This window comes from Mugil cephalus, chromosome 4 (assembly GCF_022458985.1).
Source record: "Mugil cephalus isolate CIBA_MC_2020 chromosome 4, CIBA_Mcephalus_1.1, whole genome shotgun sequence".
In the NCBI taxonomy this organism is placed as follows: domain Eukaryota; kingdom Metazoa; phylum Chordata; class Actinopteri; order Mugiliformes; family Mugilidae; genus Mugil; species Mugil cephalus.
The window spans coordinates 15,420,619-15,439,398 of NC_061773.1; the positions used below are offsets into that span (position 1 = coordinate 15,420,619).

General features: G+C 41.8%; 1 protein-coding gene across 10 annotated transcripts in view; it reads left to right on the forward strand.

The window, feature by feature from the left end:
* The window catches only part of slmapa (sarcolemma associated protein a), a 57,667-nt gene that overhangs the window by 21,813 nt on the left and 17,074 nt on the right, over positions 1-18,780 (forward strand). For 3 of the 10 annotated variants that reach the window (XM_047582379.1, XM_047582378.1, XM_047582385.1), the window contains exons 4-13: positions 7,273-7,309; positions 8,265-8,327; positions 8,631-8,726; positions 9,442-9,513; positions 9,601-9,741; positions 9,831-9,968; positions 10,223-10,391; positions 10,681-10,731; positions 12,908-13,054; positions 15,981-16,046. In XM_047582379.1, coding sequence (XP_047438335.1) covers positions 7,273-7,309; positions 8,265-8,327; positions 8,631-8,726; positions 9,442-9,513; positions 9,601-9,741; positions 9,831-9,968; positions 10,223-10,391; positions 10,681-10,731; positions 12,908-13,054; positions 15,981-16,046 — 980 coding nt within the window. Of the gene's footprint in view, positions 1-2,577; positions 2,808-7,272; positions 7,310-8,264; positions 8,328-8,630; positions 8,727-9,441; positions 9,514-9,600; positions 9,742-9,830; positions 9,969-10,222; positions 10,392-10,680; positions 10,732-12,907; positions 13,055-15,980; positions 16,047-18,780 lie in introns of those variants that run through there. The other 7 variants (XM_047582388.1, XM_047582381.1, XM_047582382.1 and 4 more) reach the window with 5 other exon arrangements.

Genomic DNA, 18,780 nt, shown 5'->3' on the forward strand with positions numbered 1-18,780 from the left:
TTTCCTGTGAGTTAAACTTTATTGAGATTGTGCATTCATGTTATTAACTAGTTAACTAAAGCAATATTTAATACAACATAAGCTCTGCGGGGGGGAAAAAATCAGCAACTGAGTAATAAGCATTTACAAAGGTAGATACTATAGTGGTGCTTGTTAATTAAAAAAAAAAGTGCAGTGTATAAATCATTTCTTTGTAACTGGTGGAGGTAGAGCAGAGCGTAGTATTAATAAACGAGTTACAAGAGTTGGGGAAGTGTTTGCGGGAGGAAGTGGAGAACAGTCGTAGATGGTTCCGTAACGTTGTCGCTATCAGATCCATGACGGTGGTTTTTCAGCACGTTGAAATGGTTTTTCGGAGGTTGTCGGTCAGAGGGATCGTTCTCAGAAGAGATGGAAGTGAAGAAAGAGAACAAAGTCAAGACGGCACAGACAGAAGACTCTTCTCATTTTTCATCTTTATCTGAACTTTCAGGAGTTTCCACAACAACTTGGTCATGTAGGAGGAAGATACCGTGAAAATTGTTCCCATAAATTAATTAATATGCAAATTGTCACCAAGGTAACCATTAGGCAATCAATAAAGAAACTTACAGTTAACAGCCAAACTATTTTTGGTGTCGGGGCGTCAGTGAGAGTCTACAGTGCTTTTCTGATGTGCTCTGCGCCGTTGTGTGTAGTTGGACCTGTGCGTTATCATCCAGTTCATCTTGTTGCATCAGTGGAGGTAGGAGCTCTGTGCGATGGGTTACGAAGGAAAAGCAGCTCTTCCTGTTTCCTAATCTGAGTGATGAATGCAGCCTACTCCCACTGGCTGGTGTGAAGAACGTTTCTTTGTGGTGCTTTCAAGTTAGGACTGCACGATTATGGCCAAAATGATAATTCAGATTATTTTGATCAGTATTGTAATCACGATTATTAATCACAATTATTCATCACGTTTGGGGAAAACATCTGTATTTGTATTGCACTTCTTTTAAACAAACAATATTCAAACAGTTTTCAGTGCAAAACTTAAAACTTTAATGCAGAAGAGAAGTTTTTTTTAGACGATTGAACAGATCAGCTGTGTTACCCTGCGGGGCAGACACTACTCTGCTGCCCTCTTTGCATATAACTTGTTCTCGTTCCACGTCACTCGCCCGCTTTGGATTTACAAAACAAGTCCAGACAATGGGTGTGGATCCGTTTCGAGGCGCTAGCTCCTCACCCAGGTGCACCTCGCCTCCAATCGCTGCCCTGCCTTCTTCTCTCCACATGATGACTTGTTCTCGTCAGCACACAGAGTCACTCGAGGCTAACGCTGCGAGGTGCGATCTCTTGTTATTAAGGCGACTTAATGAAGCCTAATTAGTCTCCTGGTCGTTGCTTGACTACTGGTTGAGAAACAGCCACCGTTCATTGCTGGTAGTTTTTTTTTTTTATGTCGGCGTTGACAGAACAGTGATTAACATCTTGAATCCATACATTACAATTACTTCAACGGGTTAACATTTTACTAAACAGATAGTGTCTTTAATGAAGGACAGCTCAGCTTATCATGTACCTGTGCAGCTCTGTCACTCAAACTAGAACAGAAGAATGTCTTTGGTATTAATCATGAGGCATCATGAGTTCTGCCAAACACAACTTTAAACACATGTACATTAGAAAAAATTTATGTTTTCTCAAAACTTGATTCTGTCTCATTAAGGTTTCAATCTTTTATTTTAACTCCTTAAAAAACTAAGAGTTTTCCTTTAAACACCTGCATTTTATGGGTGTATGACCAAGCTCATACATTCACTTACCACTTCATTAGGTACATTAGGTTATGCAACGGCCCTGCACTAAATCCACCTCCATTCACGCACTCAAATCAACATCTTAAACCGTTCACGAACTCAAGATTTAGTCGAGGCCTGGCTGCGTTCACTAGTGCGTCTAATGACCTGGCAAGTGAGTGAAAATCTAATGCAAAACACCCACCGTGTCGTCACCGGCCGGGGTGCAGCCAGAAAATGTTTTGTAAATGATCAGCAGCAGCTTTCTGCCCCGATGATTCAGTGTGAAGTTATTTATTTTTTCGTGTTATTATTCATGTGGTGACACAACAACACAAATTTAGAGCAAGTTGCGTGAACAATCTCCCAGCGCGGTCCCAGATATTGTGCAGTTAACCTTCCCTATCTCCTGTGAGGGATAATTTGACTCTGAAATAAGTCCGACCTGTAGATATGACGCCTCCAGTCGTTGCTTAACAACAGAATAGCCGTCCTTTGTTTCCCTTATCGACCTGTTATCACCATCTGTATTTCCTTAAAGCTGTCGCACATACTTGTGGTCATGTGGTTTTAAAAGACCTGTTTCATTTTCGTGACAGTTCCACTTGGAAGTATTATCCCATCTAAAGCTAATAACCCCACCCGTCCCCGTCCTGACGTTCCAGGTATGTGTCAGTTATCCGAGACACCCTACAGATCATAGAAGTAGTAAAGACTCGTAGGTGCAGCAGAGAGGGGAACTTGTTTTCTCACACGGAGCTCCCAGAGGGGTGGGGCTTCAGTAACTTGCACAAGTTAAAAGAAGAAAATCAGCTGTTTTGCTCGGAGACGGGGTGGAGCCACGAGCAGAAAGAAAGTTTGTGTTATGTGATGACTAAACTCACACACAAGCGGAAAAGCAGCAGAGAATCAGTAACTCTGAAAATGAAGGAGACGGGTAGGCTTGGTTTTTCTCACGGGAGCAGCTGAGTCGGGCTGAGATAGAGACCGTGAACTTTGGCCTGTGGCAGATCAGCGGCCGACACATCCAGGAAGAAGACTTGACAGGTAACGTCTCCGCTCTTCGAAACCTCAGCCAGGGATTTTAGACTCGAGGCGAGACTCATCAGGCGAGAACATGCTGCTAATGTTTTATGGAGCCTCACGGCTAAACACGGTCACTTAACCGAAAGTTAAAAAACAATAAATCAAGGTTGAATCTCTGCTGTTAGTATGTCCAAGTGGCTCTGAGTGATCTGCCTGCTCTTATACGAGGAGTTGTGCTTTGTCCTGGTGACTGCTGGGTTTCTGAATGCAGGTAAAACACCAGAGATCAAGTGGAAAGCATCCTTCACTCGCCTGGTTCTCTGCTGTGTTCTGTAATTACGGCTTCAAAAAACTGGCTGTGCTCTGTTTAATGGACTAAATTTAGCTCATGGTCTGCGGCACAGAGCTGTGGTGCATAATAAGATTTGCCAGGGCAGGTTCACAACCTGAAGGAATTCAGTTCACAATGACGTGAAACGGAGAAAATCACATTCTTGTGCATTTTTAGAAGCTGAAAAAGTAAATAAAATAATTTGGTCCAGTTGTAGTTTCAGTGTTGTTAAATCTTACTTGGAAAGAAGTTCTTCATGTTGTTAAGCAGTAATGTAATAAACTTTAAAGTATAATCGTAGATTTACATAAAGAATCAAACTGATCTTCATTTGAAAGATCTGCTGTTGATTCATAAAATCCTTGGATACGTTTCCTGCATCCTCTTGAGTTCCCACTGCTTCGTCATGAGACGTGGTTTCGCATGATTAGTCTTGTGAGGTTAGTCCACGTGTGAGGGAGATCCAAAACACGACGGAGGCTCCAGCTCTCAGAGAGTTGATTGGATTTAAAAAGCGTGATGACAGAGAAGAGCTGCACGAAGGAAAAGACACATGAAACATGAAGAGAAGTGGAACCAGTGATGATCTCTGTCACAGCTCAGCCAAATCCCTAGAAATCTGAAATATCTAAATCAAATCAGGACCTTGTGACTCAGAATCTGCCTCAGCGTAGCAGGTGGCAGCAGTCGTCAGCAGTCATAGTATTCATCATTCAAAATGGGAAGCAGGAAGAGCTACAAACCGTAGTACAGCGTTGGGCCGCAGTCGTTTTGTTTACTTTCATCACTTCCTGTTTCTCTTCTCATGCTCTAGTTCTCCAGGTTCCTGAGCCAATCAGCGGAACCGGACGGTTAATGGAATTAAATTCTTTGCTTTATGAACTGGCGAAGTAAAAGCTGATAAAGAAATTGAGCGTGTTGCCTCCTGCTGTGATGATGCTGGAGTCAGAACCGCCAGCAGCAGCAGACATGAATAAGACGACGTTATGCATAGAGATGGAAATTACAGCGTGACAGACTGACATGACTGAATGAATGAAGCTGGAATCATCCTCCATCCTGGTGTCAGTAGCCGGCATTTAGAAATATTTTATGACTTATTTCCTGTAACTAGTTGCTTCTTATTGGGTTTCATGCTTCATAAATGGTTTTGCCCCTCAGAATTTTATGCATTTCCCCAAAAACATTACTCAAAACAAAATTTGTCCAAAAACTGTCTCAAAAAATGAGTCATTTGTTTATATCTTTGAGTTGTAAAAGTAAGTGAAGTGAGGCCTTTTGTCATGTGGTAATTACAACAACTGCTACTATTAGTTTCTTCAACCACTGACTAATCTGTAGATTATTATAATGTATCAAACCATTATTTGAAGTAGTGAAAGATCGGCTGCATTTATCTAAAGCCTCATTTTATCAGCGTATTGTCATAACAGTCGCCAGTCAAGTTCCTTGTAATTACCTAATGGTTAGTTCAGTGACATTATGTAAACGATGAAGACGACAAGCTCCTTAACGTCAACAGTTGTCAACATTAACCGCACAACTTGTGTTGGTTCGTTCTCGTGACCTCATTTTGATGTAGTGAATTTGTAGCAGACGAATCTATTGAATGATCAATGATTTTTATTGTGGTGACTGTCTGGTGTTGTGGTGGCTCAATGGGTGTATTGTTGGAAGTCATGGATCTCCTTTCGATCAAACCCTAGTTTTTAAAATGTAATTCGATCACTTCATGCTACACGTTTGTTGGGAGAGGAAGGAGAGCGCCGTTGCTGGAGTTGTTACCCATTAACAGAGTCGAGTTATACTTCACCCAGAGTCAAGTTTACCTTCATTCCTGAACTCTGACTGTAGTCAGAAAGTAATCTTCGACTGGTCGTCACTCCCTCTGGAACAAACCTTGTGGTGCCTTGAGATCTCAGTGCTGTGGATAAAAACAACAGTGAGCGACAGGGCAAGACTTCAAGGTGACCCTCCCAAACCCCCCACCCCTCTACACCGTGACTCAGATCATCTGTTGGTTTTAAAAATACTACGGTCACAACTTCTACTCACTGTTAATACGTGAGTGAATTCAACAGGAGTCCGTTGACTCATAATAGGACGAAGTTGTCTTTGAATTTAGTTCTAATTTAGGACGTTAAAGGGAATCATTACTTTTCTTGTTGCAGAACCACAGTTGGTAAATGGTTTATGTGTAGATGTTCTACTATGTTTTACTGGTTAGCTTTTTGCATATGTGGTAAAAACGTCTCTGGAGATGAACATAATCCGCATTCACTACGAAACAGTTTGACTTTTTCTTCTTCGTCTGTGTTAAATGTAAGAGAAAAGGAGGGTGTGGTTCAATCAGCTCCTCAGGAATACTGAACCTGGATAGTCGATAGAAAGTTGAACAGAACACATTAGAAACACATAAAAACAGCAAATACAGCTCTGCTTTCCTGTGGAGTAAAAGAAATATTTTTAATAACAAAAAAATAATTAATAAAAGTACAATGTAAATCCCCAGGTCCAGCAGCCGGACCGAAACCAAGCTGACCACGTATCTGTGATTCTTGCATCACCCAGTAAGAACAAGAAGAAGAATTTGTTCAGATTAATAATAATTCTTTCTCTGCGGATGTACCCGTCCATCCGTTCACACTGTGGTGTGTATTCTCGGAGCCGTCGGCTGCTCCTTGGGTGGCTTCAAAAACCGAACCTCTTACTTTTAGGCTGAGTACATGTGAATGTACACAGAGGAACCAGTGACTGAAGTGACCTCCGGCTAAAAGGGTCAGTCCGTCAGATAAACACTGCAGTGGCTGTTAAGTGTGTTAAATTGGAAATTGGAGCGTTGTTGCGGTCGAGTAAATGAATCACAGTGAATCACTGAGCTGGAGTGAAGCCTGAGCTCCACCAATGTCCAGAACTTGAAGTCACAGCTATAATAAACCCATCAGTGCATTTAATGAGCTGTGAGCTTTAGTCGACTGTCCGTGCAAATTGAGACGCAGATCATGAGATTCACATCACCGACACGGAAATATGTTATGCTCACATTCCCATGAGATTAAAAAAAAAAAAAGCATGTTTAGTTTTTTGTTTTAAGGCAGAACTAGAGCTCACGTCCAAACCAGTTCTGCCCCTAAATGTGTCGCCTGTGTTTGATAAAGGGATGACTACACCACTGACTGGACACAAACTCATATTATTCATTACCTGGTAAAATCATTTTTCTCCACTGTGAGTCACCAGCATGTTGGTCTCAGATGTGAAGGCACAAATATTTAAAGAGCCACCATTTAAACTTAGGTTGTGTTTTTGTTGGTCCACTGCTGAGAAAAATCACTTGATTGTTGTAATCATCGTTCTAGTCTTGTGATAATGACTAATACAAATAATGTTGATACTTTTAATTAAGAAAACTATATTTTAACCATTACTGCTTTTGTGAACTACCCAGTGTCAGTGTCCAGGTTTTATCAGGTGCTAGAATTTATTTTAGTGGCAGCAGTACATTTTTATTTATTTATTTTTTGTGCATATTGAACTTCTTTTCTATTGTTTTTTTAATTCATGTTTCCGCATCAGCAGGCAACACGTACACGAGAACGTGCACACCTGTTTATTCTTCTGCAATATTTACTTATCAGTAAAATATTCCTTTACTCTCTCAAGCAGTGGATTTTTTTTTTAATTGTACTACTATCCAGGTTCACTATTCCTCAGTAACGGGTGGAGTAAAAAAAAAAAAAAAAAAAACATTTTAGTGTTTTCTTTTAACTCTTAACTAAAAACACACGCTAAATAAAAAAAATGTTAAAATAAGGAGCTTTTTTTTCCATTGGCTTCAGACACACACTGATCTGGGATTGGCTTTAAAATTCCATTAATAAATGGGGAAAAATGAATGGAAAAAAACAAACAAAACAAAAACCCAAACACATTTATAATGGAAAACACATTTTACATTGTTGTTCAGTGACTGTTCCGAGAGTTTTTTGGTTGTTTTGCTCTTGGAAACAGGAAACAAACAAGGAGGTGAAAAACCAGAGAGGCCTTCAGTTACCTTCTTCTTGTTCCTTCTGTCGCCGTGGTTACTCCATGTGTCTTTCCTCCCTGCTGTTTCCATAGTGACAAACTGTTTTCTCCCCTCTCGTCCTCTTCCAGTGTCATCCAGGCTCCGATACCACTACCTGTAGACAAGGTAAGAACTGGGGTGTGTGTGTGTGTGTGTGCGCGTGTGTGTGTGCGCGTGCTTGGTTGGTTGTGTGTGCGTGTGCGTGCTTTGTTGTGTCGATGTGTGGGGTTGTGTCCCGTCCTGTTTCCACATGTACATCTCAGTGAAGCAGCTGAGGTGTGTGTCGGCTTAGCGCACAGACACACACTCACACACACACACACACACACAACCACACAGTGAGAGTGTAGTAGTCAGCTGACAGAGGAATGCAGGGGCTGCTGCCAGTTTGTGCTGCGGCACTACAGAAATCTTTCATGGGAATCAGGAGGGAAAGTTTAATTACGGGCGTATACAGCGTTGACAGCATTTTCTTTTCAAGCAGGAAAGGAAGATGAGCTGACTCCGTCCTTTGACTCGACATATTTTTATGTTCCGCTTATTCAACATTTTTGCCGCACTGCTCCTTTAAGATTGGTGCAGTTTACTGCTGATGTTAATGAGTTTATGATCTAAATACTTAAACAGGCTGTGTGTTTAAATGTGTGTGGCTTTGTCCTTGGCCTACCTTTGTGCGTGTGTGCTTACGTACGTGTGCAGCATATACTTTGGACCTCGGTTTCATTTTATCTTTTTGACTATCTTGAATTCAAACAGGACACTAAACAAACTCACTGCACAGTTCATTAGGTACACGGATTCACAACAGTTCTGCACTAGTTCTGCACTAAATCCTCCTTCATGAGTGATCTAATGTTCAGCTAATGCAGGAGGTAATTGAACTGTAGTGTTTTTTGATATTTAGCCTGGCACACTGAAATGCGGTGGCCAAAACAATAGGAACATGTGTAGGTTCTGCCCAGTGCCGTTAATTTTCTGTCACTGATATTTTAAAGGTGTTCTGAATACCAGAACCTTCGTGATTTAGTGGTTTTGTTTTGGGAAAGTGAATGTAATTGTCCATGTTGTGTTTGTTTTCCAGGTTGCAGCCAACACTCCCAGCATGTATTCTCAGGAACTGTTCCAGCTTTCCCAGTATCTGCAGGTAATGCACTGACACCTACTGGCTGTGGTCTGGAACTACAACAACAATAACGCACATCCATTAGACATTTACACACTTATACATGAATATACATATGAAAATACACATTAATGCACATAAATATTCAAATATATTATTCCCCCCCCCCCCCCCCCCCCCCCCCCCCCCCCCCTTAGCCTCTCTAGCCATAACATTATGACCACTGACACTGATTATCTGGTTCTCATGGCTCCTGTCAGGGGGTTTGGGAAAAGTGTTCCTGATGTATTTTCTCACCTCTCTACCCTCCCTGTCTCTCTCCAGGAGGCCTTACACAGAGAGCAGATGTTGGAGCAGAAGTTAGCCACTCTACAGCGTCTGTTAGCCACCACTCAGGAGGCCTCAGAGAGCAGCTGGCAGGTAGGAAACACAACCTTTCTTTCTTTAGCTCTGCACTGGATAGCTGTGAACAAACTAGTGATTAGAGAAGTGGACTGTTCGTGGTTGGTTCACTGATTTGAATCCTTTCTCCATCCATGTCTGAAATGTCTTTGACTAATGCACCTGACTTCTGACCTGCTCCCTGTGTGGCTGCCTGCTGCTCCGAGTGTGCACTCTATACTTTGTGTGTTGAATGCTGGGAATAAATTCCCCATATCAGCACATACACCGTTTGACTCAGAATTTTCTACATTTATGCATAAGAAAGACTAAAAACATCAGCGTATCACAGGTACTGAAAGAAATTCAGGAAAATGAGCCAATATTATTTATATGTGATGTGCAAAAATAAGTGCACCTCTAAAATTATATTATTAATTAATGCAATGAGACACAGGTGGTTCATTTGCATTATTTCCATTGTTAATGACGGATTAATTTGCGTTAATTGCACATGAACAAGTTTTTATTACTTTTATTAATCTTGGCTTCCCAGAAAGAAAACCCTCTGTTTGTGGCTGTGATTTGGGCCCAGACTGTGACAACTGAACGTGTTTGTGTAAATTGTTGCTGTTAAGAGGAAATTACTACTTGAAATTGTTTCAGTATTTTAGGCTTTGTTTTATTTTAAGCTTAAAACTGAAAATGTCCATTTGCAACAGGACTTAGTGAGACTCTCATTTTCATTATCTAGGCTCTGATCGATGAGGACCGTCTCCTCTCCAGACTGGAGGTGATGGGCAGTCAGCTACAGGCTTACTCCAAGGTAATAAACACACACTGGTCTGTAAGAGTGTTCCTTATAAATAAATAGATTTAAGATTAAAAAAATATATACATATATGTCTCACAGTCCCAGACGGAGGAAGGGATCCGCAAAGAGCTCCTGGCTCTTCAGGAGGACAAACACAACTACGAGACAACGGCGAAGGAGTCTCTGAGGAGGGTCCTGCAGGAGAAGATCGAGGTGGTCAGGAAGCTGTCGGAGGTGGAGGTGGGACACGAGCCGCACCCGCGCACGAACGAATCATTTGTCACGTTAAGGTTCAGATGTGAAATCGAAACGTTTCTTTGCGTCTGCAGCGCTCTCTGAGTAACACAGAGGACGAGTGCACCCACCTGAAGGAGATGTCTGAGAGGGGTCAGGAGGAGCTGAGGGAACTCGCCAACAAGTACAACGCTGCCGTCAATGAGATCAAAGAGCTCACCGACAAAATTAAGGTGCGTGCGCAGACACAGGAAACTCTGTGATGTGTTGCAGATTTATTTTGCAGATAACATTTAAATGTTCTTTGATCTGTAATCTGTCTTCATTGCTCTTCTGCTTCCCAACAAAAACACCTCATCTTTTCTGTTTAACTTAACTCTTTATCCTGGTTAATCGTTTTTACCTCTTCCCATTCTGACCTGCTCTTCTTTTTGTTTCATCCCTCCTCCTCCTCCTCCTCCTCGTCCTCCTCCTCCTCCTCCTCCAGGCGGCGGAGGGTCGTCAGGAAGAGCTGACTCAGCGGGGGGCGACGGAGAAGAGGGAGTTGGAGCTGCGGATTGAGGAGATGGAGGAGAAGGAGCAGGTTCTCCAGGCTCGCATCGAAGCTCTGACGGCTGACAACGACTTCACCAACGAGAGGCTCGCTGCCCTGCAAGGTACAGCAACGCTTCGAAGGACACGAGCAGTTAACACAAACCCAATCGACTGGCCTTAACTTAACCCTCATTCATAATGTAACTGTGTGACAGATAACGAGAGTACACACGCACTCGAACACAGCCCTGTTCTAACGTTTAACAAGCTAACAAACACACGGTAACAGCAGTTACCGTAGCAACCACCGCTGGGGTCAGGAAGTCCCATCCAATCCTCCCGATTGGTCAACGACAGCTTCTGTCAATCAACGCTTCTCTCTGTTGTTGTTGTTGTTGTCGTTGTTTACAGTGCGGTTAGAACAGCTACAAGAGAAAAGCATTAAAGAAAACAACAGTCTGGGTGAGTCCACACGTCTCAGCTCTGATCTGGGACACACGTCCTCTCTCTCTCCGTTGCATTTTTTTATTTATTTTTCTAAACCTCTGTGGTTGCTTACTTCACTTCCTCATCCTGCACTAATGATGCATGACAACTTGCATGAGATCCACGTTAACTTCTTGTCGCTCGCTGCTCTTGTCGCTCTCTCTTTGTTCATCTGTCTCACACAGTGGGAATCTGGCTTTCCATCATCTTTTTTTTTTTCTTGTTTATGGTTGCGTGTTATCTGCCCACCAAGTTTTTTTTTTTTTTTTTTTAGCTTCAGGGCTCTGAATGCAGAATCCATAAGAGTCTGTCAGTTATTCAGAGAGACCGGAGTGTGACGCTTTTTTATGGTTTACAGTTTGATCCTTATATGTTTGGTCATTGGACATATTTTTTTGGTTTATTTTTATCAAAACATATTAAAGTTGTAGTCAAAAATAGATAAAACATTAACGAGAATCAGTAAAGCTGTGAAAAAGACTCACTAAATCCAAACCAAAAACCCATGTTATATCCAATATTTGTTTATTTAGTTTATCCAAATGCATTTGAGCCCCTAAATATCGCAGACTGTGCCCAGAAATGGTTGTAATTCCTACTTAAATGTGGGTATAAATAATATTAAAGGTGTGGAGCTGCAGTATAAACACACAAACATGACAAACAGGCATTAAAGGCTGACTGTGTGCCTGAACCAAAAAGTCGCACTTGAACACACCATGAAAACAACAGCCAACGACCAGCTCCTGCGTATATTATACACCTGTGTCAGGAAGTAACTCTTCATACCAGCAGGTGGCAGTATTCTGTATTCATCATTTAAAAGGGGGTTCAGGAAGAGCTGCTATTAGCTGGGAGGCTATGAAGCTTAAATACACAACAAGTCAGATTAGTCCACATGTGCATGAGATCCAAAACTACGTACACATGTATTAAGTATATATATTTGTTACACAGTCAGGACTTGGGAAACCAGGTCTGGTTGTCCCTGTCCCTGATTGTACTTCTCTGCTTGATTGTGTTGGTGTGTAGACGCTGGTGAAAGTTGTTCATAATTCATAATACTTTTACAGTTACATTATTCCCTGGTATTCTGATATTGCTGGATATTAACGGTTGAGAGTAGGGGTGGTATAGACAAGTCGACTAGTCAGTTTGTTGACCTCTCTGCTAAGCTTCACGTCAGCTAGTCATTGATCACGTGGCGATAACAACATGGACGCCTCAGAGGAGCTCAGAGCCCAGTTGGTCGTTGCAGCAAACTAGCAGCGGTTCATCAAGTGCTGGGAAATACTTCACCAAAGGTGAAGCCCACACTACCATGACATGTAAAATGTCTAAGTCAGTCCTAAAATAAAAACAAAAGTACTACTGAAATGTAAACTCATCTAGCTAACGCTAGCGGAGGAACAGTCCAAATCCAATTTATTGGTAAATTTCATTTAATTTCATAGATTTTGTTTTTAGCTGCAGTTCACTGAGAAGGCTTCAGAGTAATGCCACCAACCCGACTGCACCATCCTATCTTACAATGTGCTGTGGGGTACTATTAAATGTCATTGATGGTGCTGAGTTGCAGCCTGTTTTTATACAGGCTATGCATATTTGCAGCATTCAGTATGTAGCATGTGAACCGTCTGTTCTCAGCTCCTCAGCTCAAGAATATAGATTTCGAGTATTACTTTAGTTTAGAGCATTTTTTTTTTTTATATTAGTCTTTCTGAGACTAAGAGTGTCACTTGTGGTTTTAACTGTGGACTCCAAGCCACGGTGACGCTGCCTGCATTAACGCCAGGCCAGACATGGCCTCATGTCTTTCCAGTGACGAGGTGGTGTGTGTAAACACTCGATCTGGTGTTTGGTGTTTGTCTCGGGGACATGGTGGCAGGTCTGAACGGGGCTTGTTGGACAATCTATTTTTTTTCCCCCGTGGTTTCCAAACTCTCCACTGCTGTCTTTTCTTCTTCTATGGTAAAAGAAGCTTTTGGTCACTGATTGACGTCTGGTGATTGGATGACGGCACTGAAAATGAATGTCGCCCTCTCACTGCGCACTTCGCCACAGTTTGTGAAGGACTGACTCTGTTCTGAACATGTGTCTGGCTGCCAACGCTTCGACCAAATCGTATATATCTGATCTGGTCACATGACAGATGTCGACATTGTCTCCCACGGACCGGTAGAGGAGCCTGTCCAGGACAAACAAAGCCTGCAGACACCTGGGAGCCACGAGGAAGACGAGGATGAGGAGGATACAGACACCGATGAGGGTGCAGTTGGTGAAGATGAAGATATTGATGGTAGTTTGATTATCTTAACCATAATAAACCATAATAAACACAAATTTATACGTAGGACATTAGTAAATTAATACATAAAAGAAAAGTTGACCTGAAATTAAGTTTAGAAACTGACTTATGTTAACCTGGTCATGTGACAGTTCATTTCACTTCAGCCACACTTCAACGTTAATATTCATCAGTTTGAGGTGCAGGTTAGTGCTCAACCCATGAGGCCTTAAGATAGTTTTAATGTTTTTGCATCCGCGCTACCCCGCATTCTCAAGATTCACCTCCCCAGAAATGTAACTACGCATTACGGCGACACAGACCACTATATTGTGATTGGTCTGAAACGAGTTCCCTCGTCGTTGTCTCTCAGTTTGTAGACAGACTCTGAATATTCCTCCTCTTTCTGCCATCTTTTATGTGTTGCGGTGATCAAAGTCACAGTTACGTGAACTCCACAACATGAGCTGCTCAGTTCCAGTCGCCACTGTTTGATGTACGCAGAGAAAGTAGTGTTTTAGCAGCGTAATTACAGCAGAGTGGTTAGAGTGCTCTGGTAGAATTGTTGACAATGGCCAAACCCAGCGTTTAAAGGCGTCCAGAGTGACCTGATCACAAGTGACCAGCTACATTTGTCACCGTTCAGTCATATCCTCACGTCAGCACTGTTCATTGTTCTGAAGTCAGACCAAGTGTGGAAACACCTACACTTTTTTTAAATACCTGTGCATAAATTGAAAAGTCGTCCAACCAACTGTTGTGAACAAATTGACCTCCATGACGCTCGGATGACGTGTATGACAACGTCCCTGTTTCTCTTCTGTCCATCACCACGTAAAGCCACGCCCAAACGTTTTGATTGGTTCAACAGATTCAGTTCCCAACAGAGAGACTCCAGATTAACTCTCTGCTGCCAGACTTTTGAGGGAAGGTGAGGGAAGTTGGGCCGCCTTCCAGGCTTGGACACTTATGATCAGATCACCCAGGACAGGACTTTCGATGTTCGCCCAGTGTAGAGCCGAAGCAGAATCATAAATCTAGTTTCTCTCCCTAGTTTTGAAGAAGACGCTTCATACCAGGTCAATATTTCTTCCATCTTTGAGTGTTATTGTCTCATTTTAAACATACTGTTATTTAGCAGCTGTTTCAAGGACTTAAAAAAATCGCACCTTTTCAGAAATGTTTTGTCACTATTATTATTAATATTGTCATTATTTTTTTGAAGGTCTTTTGGTAAAAAGGGTTTTATTTAAACGCCCCGTGTTGCTGTAGTGCTAAGGCCTGTGGGTGAATTCCTGGCATTGCACAACGTTTAGCAATTCTTTCTTTTGGTCTCGTGTGCAGCGTAAAAACTCTCACGTCTTAGTTTGTGAGTGTTGCCTTGGAGCGACTGTTGTGTCCAGAACCACTGTGTTATAACTTGATCCGTCTGAAAACACCAGCTATAAACGGCTTTGATTTCTGCCCTGTCTGTTTACCAAGCATCTGTTTGTCCTTGTAGTCCTTTTACCTCTCTGTTAGCTCTGTCATGCTTCCTACATGCTTGTATTTGTCCTTTCTGTCTCCGGCTCCACTCGTCCTCTCTAATCCAGATCTGGCTTTTGAGAGCGTTTTTTTGTTTTTATGGACCTGAAGCCCGTTCCCACACCTGTAGGAACGGTGAAAGATGGTTTTTGATTCTGCTTGTTTAATGAATTTATGAAGTCTTATTTTCCATTTTCTTCACTATACATACATCGATCAGCCATAACATTATGACCACGAACACTGATTATTTAATTATTCCTATCAGTGGGTGATAGGTGTGTCTGGTAGCAAGTTGGACAGTTTGTCCTCAAATGTTCAATGGAAGACAACCAAGTTAGAGCATCTCCACAACTGCAGCTCTTGTGGGTTGTTCCTGGTCTGTCCTGGTCAGTACCTATGTATACTGGTCCAAGGAAAGACGATCCAGAGACAGGGTCATGGACCGAGGCGAAGGATCATTGAGAAGACAGACCCTGCAATCCAACAGATCCTAAGCATCGCTGCAGACCATATACACCCTCTGCTGGAAAGAGTATTTCCTATAATCTCTGGTTCAGAAATGGTTTAAATGGAGTTTAAAGGGGACATCCATTGTATGCAGTTCTTAAATTTAGAGCTTTTTCTTCATTTAGTTGGGTGTGTCCAGAATCCAGAATAAAGATCATCTGTTCTGAACATATGACACGATCCTGAACACTTGCCGTATACGGCCTCGTCCCTCCTTCCCTTTGCAACAATGATAGCGAAGCCGCATTTCGTTTCAGTTAGCACACAATGAGAGGCAAGTGGTACTAGCATGCAAGCTGCTCTGTGTTCGGCTGTAAAGGAGGGGGTTCGCACAAAAACTCGACTCGCTGTGCTTTTCACATGGTGAATAGAGGCCTGTTTAACACAGTCATTGGGAATTTTTAACCAAAGCTTGTAACAGAGGTCAAGTCATGAAAGAAACATATCAACGTGTGGAAATGGGCAGCAGACTTGGCCTCCAAATCCCCCGGATCTCAGTCCAATCCAGCATTTGCGGGATGTTCTGGACGAACAAAATCTGATCCATGAAGGTTTCACCTCTAAACCTGCAGGACCTCCAAACGTCTTGCAGGAGGCCTCTGCAAGTCGAGATGATTTTTACAGTAAAAGGGGGACCTACACAATATTAAACATAATATTGGTCATATGTGATCATAATATCCACATGTGTGAGGATAAGTGGTTGTAGGAGATGAGATGGTCATAATGTTGTGGCTGATTTGAAGCAGATATTTTTCTTGTTTGTTTTTGACGCAAATAAATCAAATATGCGGCCAAGCTCTAATCCAGCACTGATGAGCAGAATCAACAAAACCTTAAAATAAATACTCGACTCCATCCTGACAGTCGTCATAGTAACATCAGTTCTCTGTGTTTCTATCAGACAATTGTCATGTTAACAACAGCGGAGGAGACTCGACTAGAATCCAACAGTTGATTGAGTGTCCGCGTGAGTACAAACATCATTCCTGCTGTATTTACACTTTAATTTAATGACCTCTTCAGCGAGGCTCATGGCCCTTCCTGGAAAAAAGATGTAAAGATACCTTGAAAACCTTTAGACCTTTAATGTAATCTTTCTTTTGACTATCTCAGTCAAAGTCATAAGACCAGACTTCAGACATTTTATGTCAAACCCAGGGGATAAGTAGGAAATTGAAGAGGTACTCATTTTCCCAATCTCCAAATAATTTGATTTGGATTCTTGGAGTTAGAGACGTAATGTAGTCATTCTGTAATTTGGCTAATTCATAACATAGTACATTTTTTTTTCTGACTGAAATGTGCTTAATTGATGCTTCTGCACCAGAGGACCCTTCCCTAACATGTGATCTGTGATGACATCTCATGATTGAAGCCCATAACACAGATTTGTCTACATGAAGAAACTCTGTTAATGGAATGAACAGATATTCAAGCAGCAGCTGAACAGACAGATTTTATCGACGCCTACTTGCTGTTGAGGCGTAACTGGTTTCTTGTCAGACAGGGAAACATTGCTGGCATCTTTTGATTCAGAATCTACCTTTTGAGATTTTGACATATCTACCCTGGAAGTTTTTATCTCAATGAAATTTGCATGTCCTTAGAGCAGCATCTCCCATTACTCCATTTACGTCAAATAGAAAATGTCTGAAAAGGGGTGACGAGGTGAATAGTACGACATTTCTAAACACAGCAAGGCATTCTTTATTCAAGTGGATTGACTATTTAAAGAAGTTACTGGTGTCTTGCTGCTGGTTAAACTTTGGCTGAAGAGATTTTTGCTGCTCAGCTGAACTTGTCTTGAGGAAATGGTTTTTATCGTGCTCTTTTTCTTCTTAAATCGGTCTTAAAATCTTTTTTGCTCAACATACTGTTATTTAACATATTTGTTATGACCTTAATCATCTTACCGCTCATACTAATGCACTTCAGGTATCTAGTCTGTCTACATTTTTGATGTCATGATACCAAATCTCTCCTACGTCAGTGTGTTTCTGGTAATTTGATATATATCGTACACATTGCTGCAGTGATTCCCAACCCTGGTTCTACTGTCTTAATAAAATCCCATAAAACTATCTTTTAAGTTGCCCGAGTAACACGGATATCGGATTTTTGGAATACAAAAAAATAATGCTGCTGAGATTTCATTCATGTCACACAGGATTAGATGGTACAATCCCTTGTGCCAAGATCCCAAGTGAACACACATTTAGAAGTGCAGTCCAACTGAAAACCTACCAGAATGCTAGCATTTAGCTACCAACTAGCAACTAACAAGAGGTCATCAGCTAACTAGCCTAGCCAGCGTCTGTAGGCAGTATGCAGCAAATCATTGGGGTTTTCAAGTAGAGACCTCCCTTCACCAATGTTTCGTTAAGTTAAGTTAGGCCCATGACACCTCAAGAAGGCTTAACAGTGAGTTACTGCGTCATAGACTCACCCCCCCTCCATGCAGCCACCACACAACCGAGAGATTAGCTTAGCCCTTTTTACTGCTATTCAACAAAATACACAATTGTCTGACAGGTGTCTGAACTGCCTCTCTTCCCGGAAGGGAAGGGGTGCAATGAGGATACAGATCCTAGTCCGGGTACGTGATGAGGGTGGGGGAGAGTTGGGGGAATAGGGACACAAACAGTAAACAGTTTACTTTTAATCTTACCTCGCTAGCTAGTTCCTAGAAAGTTAGGCTAGTTCATGTTACGCCTAGAGTGGGTTTTGACTCATTTTAAATCTCCATGGTCTAAGAACTCAAGAGTAAATTAGACCCTGGGGGGCCTCCATAACATTAACGTTGTATGGGAAACCCTGGTGCTGCTTAAAATTATTTAAAATTGACTCCAAACATCAATGGATTTTGACAGGAGTTGTGAAAGAGGGTAAAGAGATGTGACGGTGAAAATCTCACCTTCAGTTTTCTTTGAAGGGTAAACGAGCATGTTGGCCCTGGGTGTTCATCAATACCAAGTTAGCAAACTTCAGACTTGCAGACTCGATAGTTTGGACTTGAGTTTGATTCTAAAATATAGACTCAGGAGGATGCTTATTTTGCAGCTGGAACAGTAATGTACTTGATGACACCCGTGAAAAACATTCTGAGATATCTGGCTGTACCAAGTCCTCACAAGTTAACCTTTGATGTGTCTTTGACTTTAAAAATGGGCGGGGCTAAAAACACATGCAAGTATTTGGATTGTATTTGGTTAGCAATACAACAGGAGAAGTACATATTGATAAATGGCCCGTGTCTCCTTGACATTTTCCCATTTCCACAGCTTGTTTTTCTTTTCCGTTTGGTCTGAGGGCCAGTTGGCAAACCACATTAGTCCATTACCGCCACCTGCTGGACTGGAGTATGGATCAGTAGATTTACAGCAAGTTGTTGAACCACAGTTTCTTTGTTTTGGTTCCATCCATTTCCCAGAGAGATCACTTGAGGTGGTGTATTTAGTATTCTTTGAGCTGCCACGATAGCCTTAATTATAATAATAACATTCGTTAGGATTCATTAGAGCAAGTTTGAAATTGGAAGAATATCTGTGAAGATTCTCCTTAAGTTTGTGATGCAACCTGATTTCAATATCCTGTCAGTGGAGCTCAGCAAAACTTGTCACGGATACTTTTCACATTCAGCAACAGTAAAGTTATTAAACTCTGACGTATCGTCTCTACGAACCATGTGACTCATTAGTTCA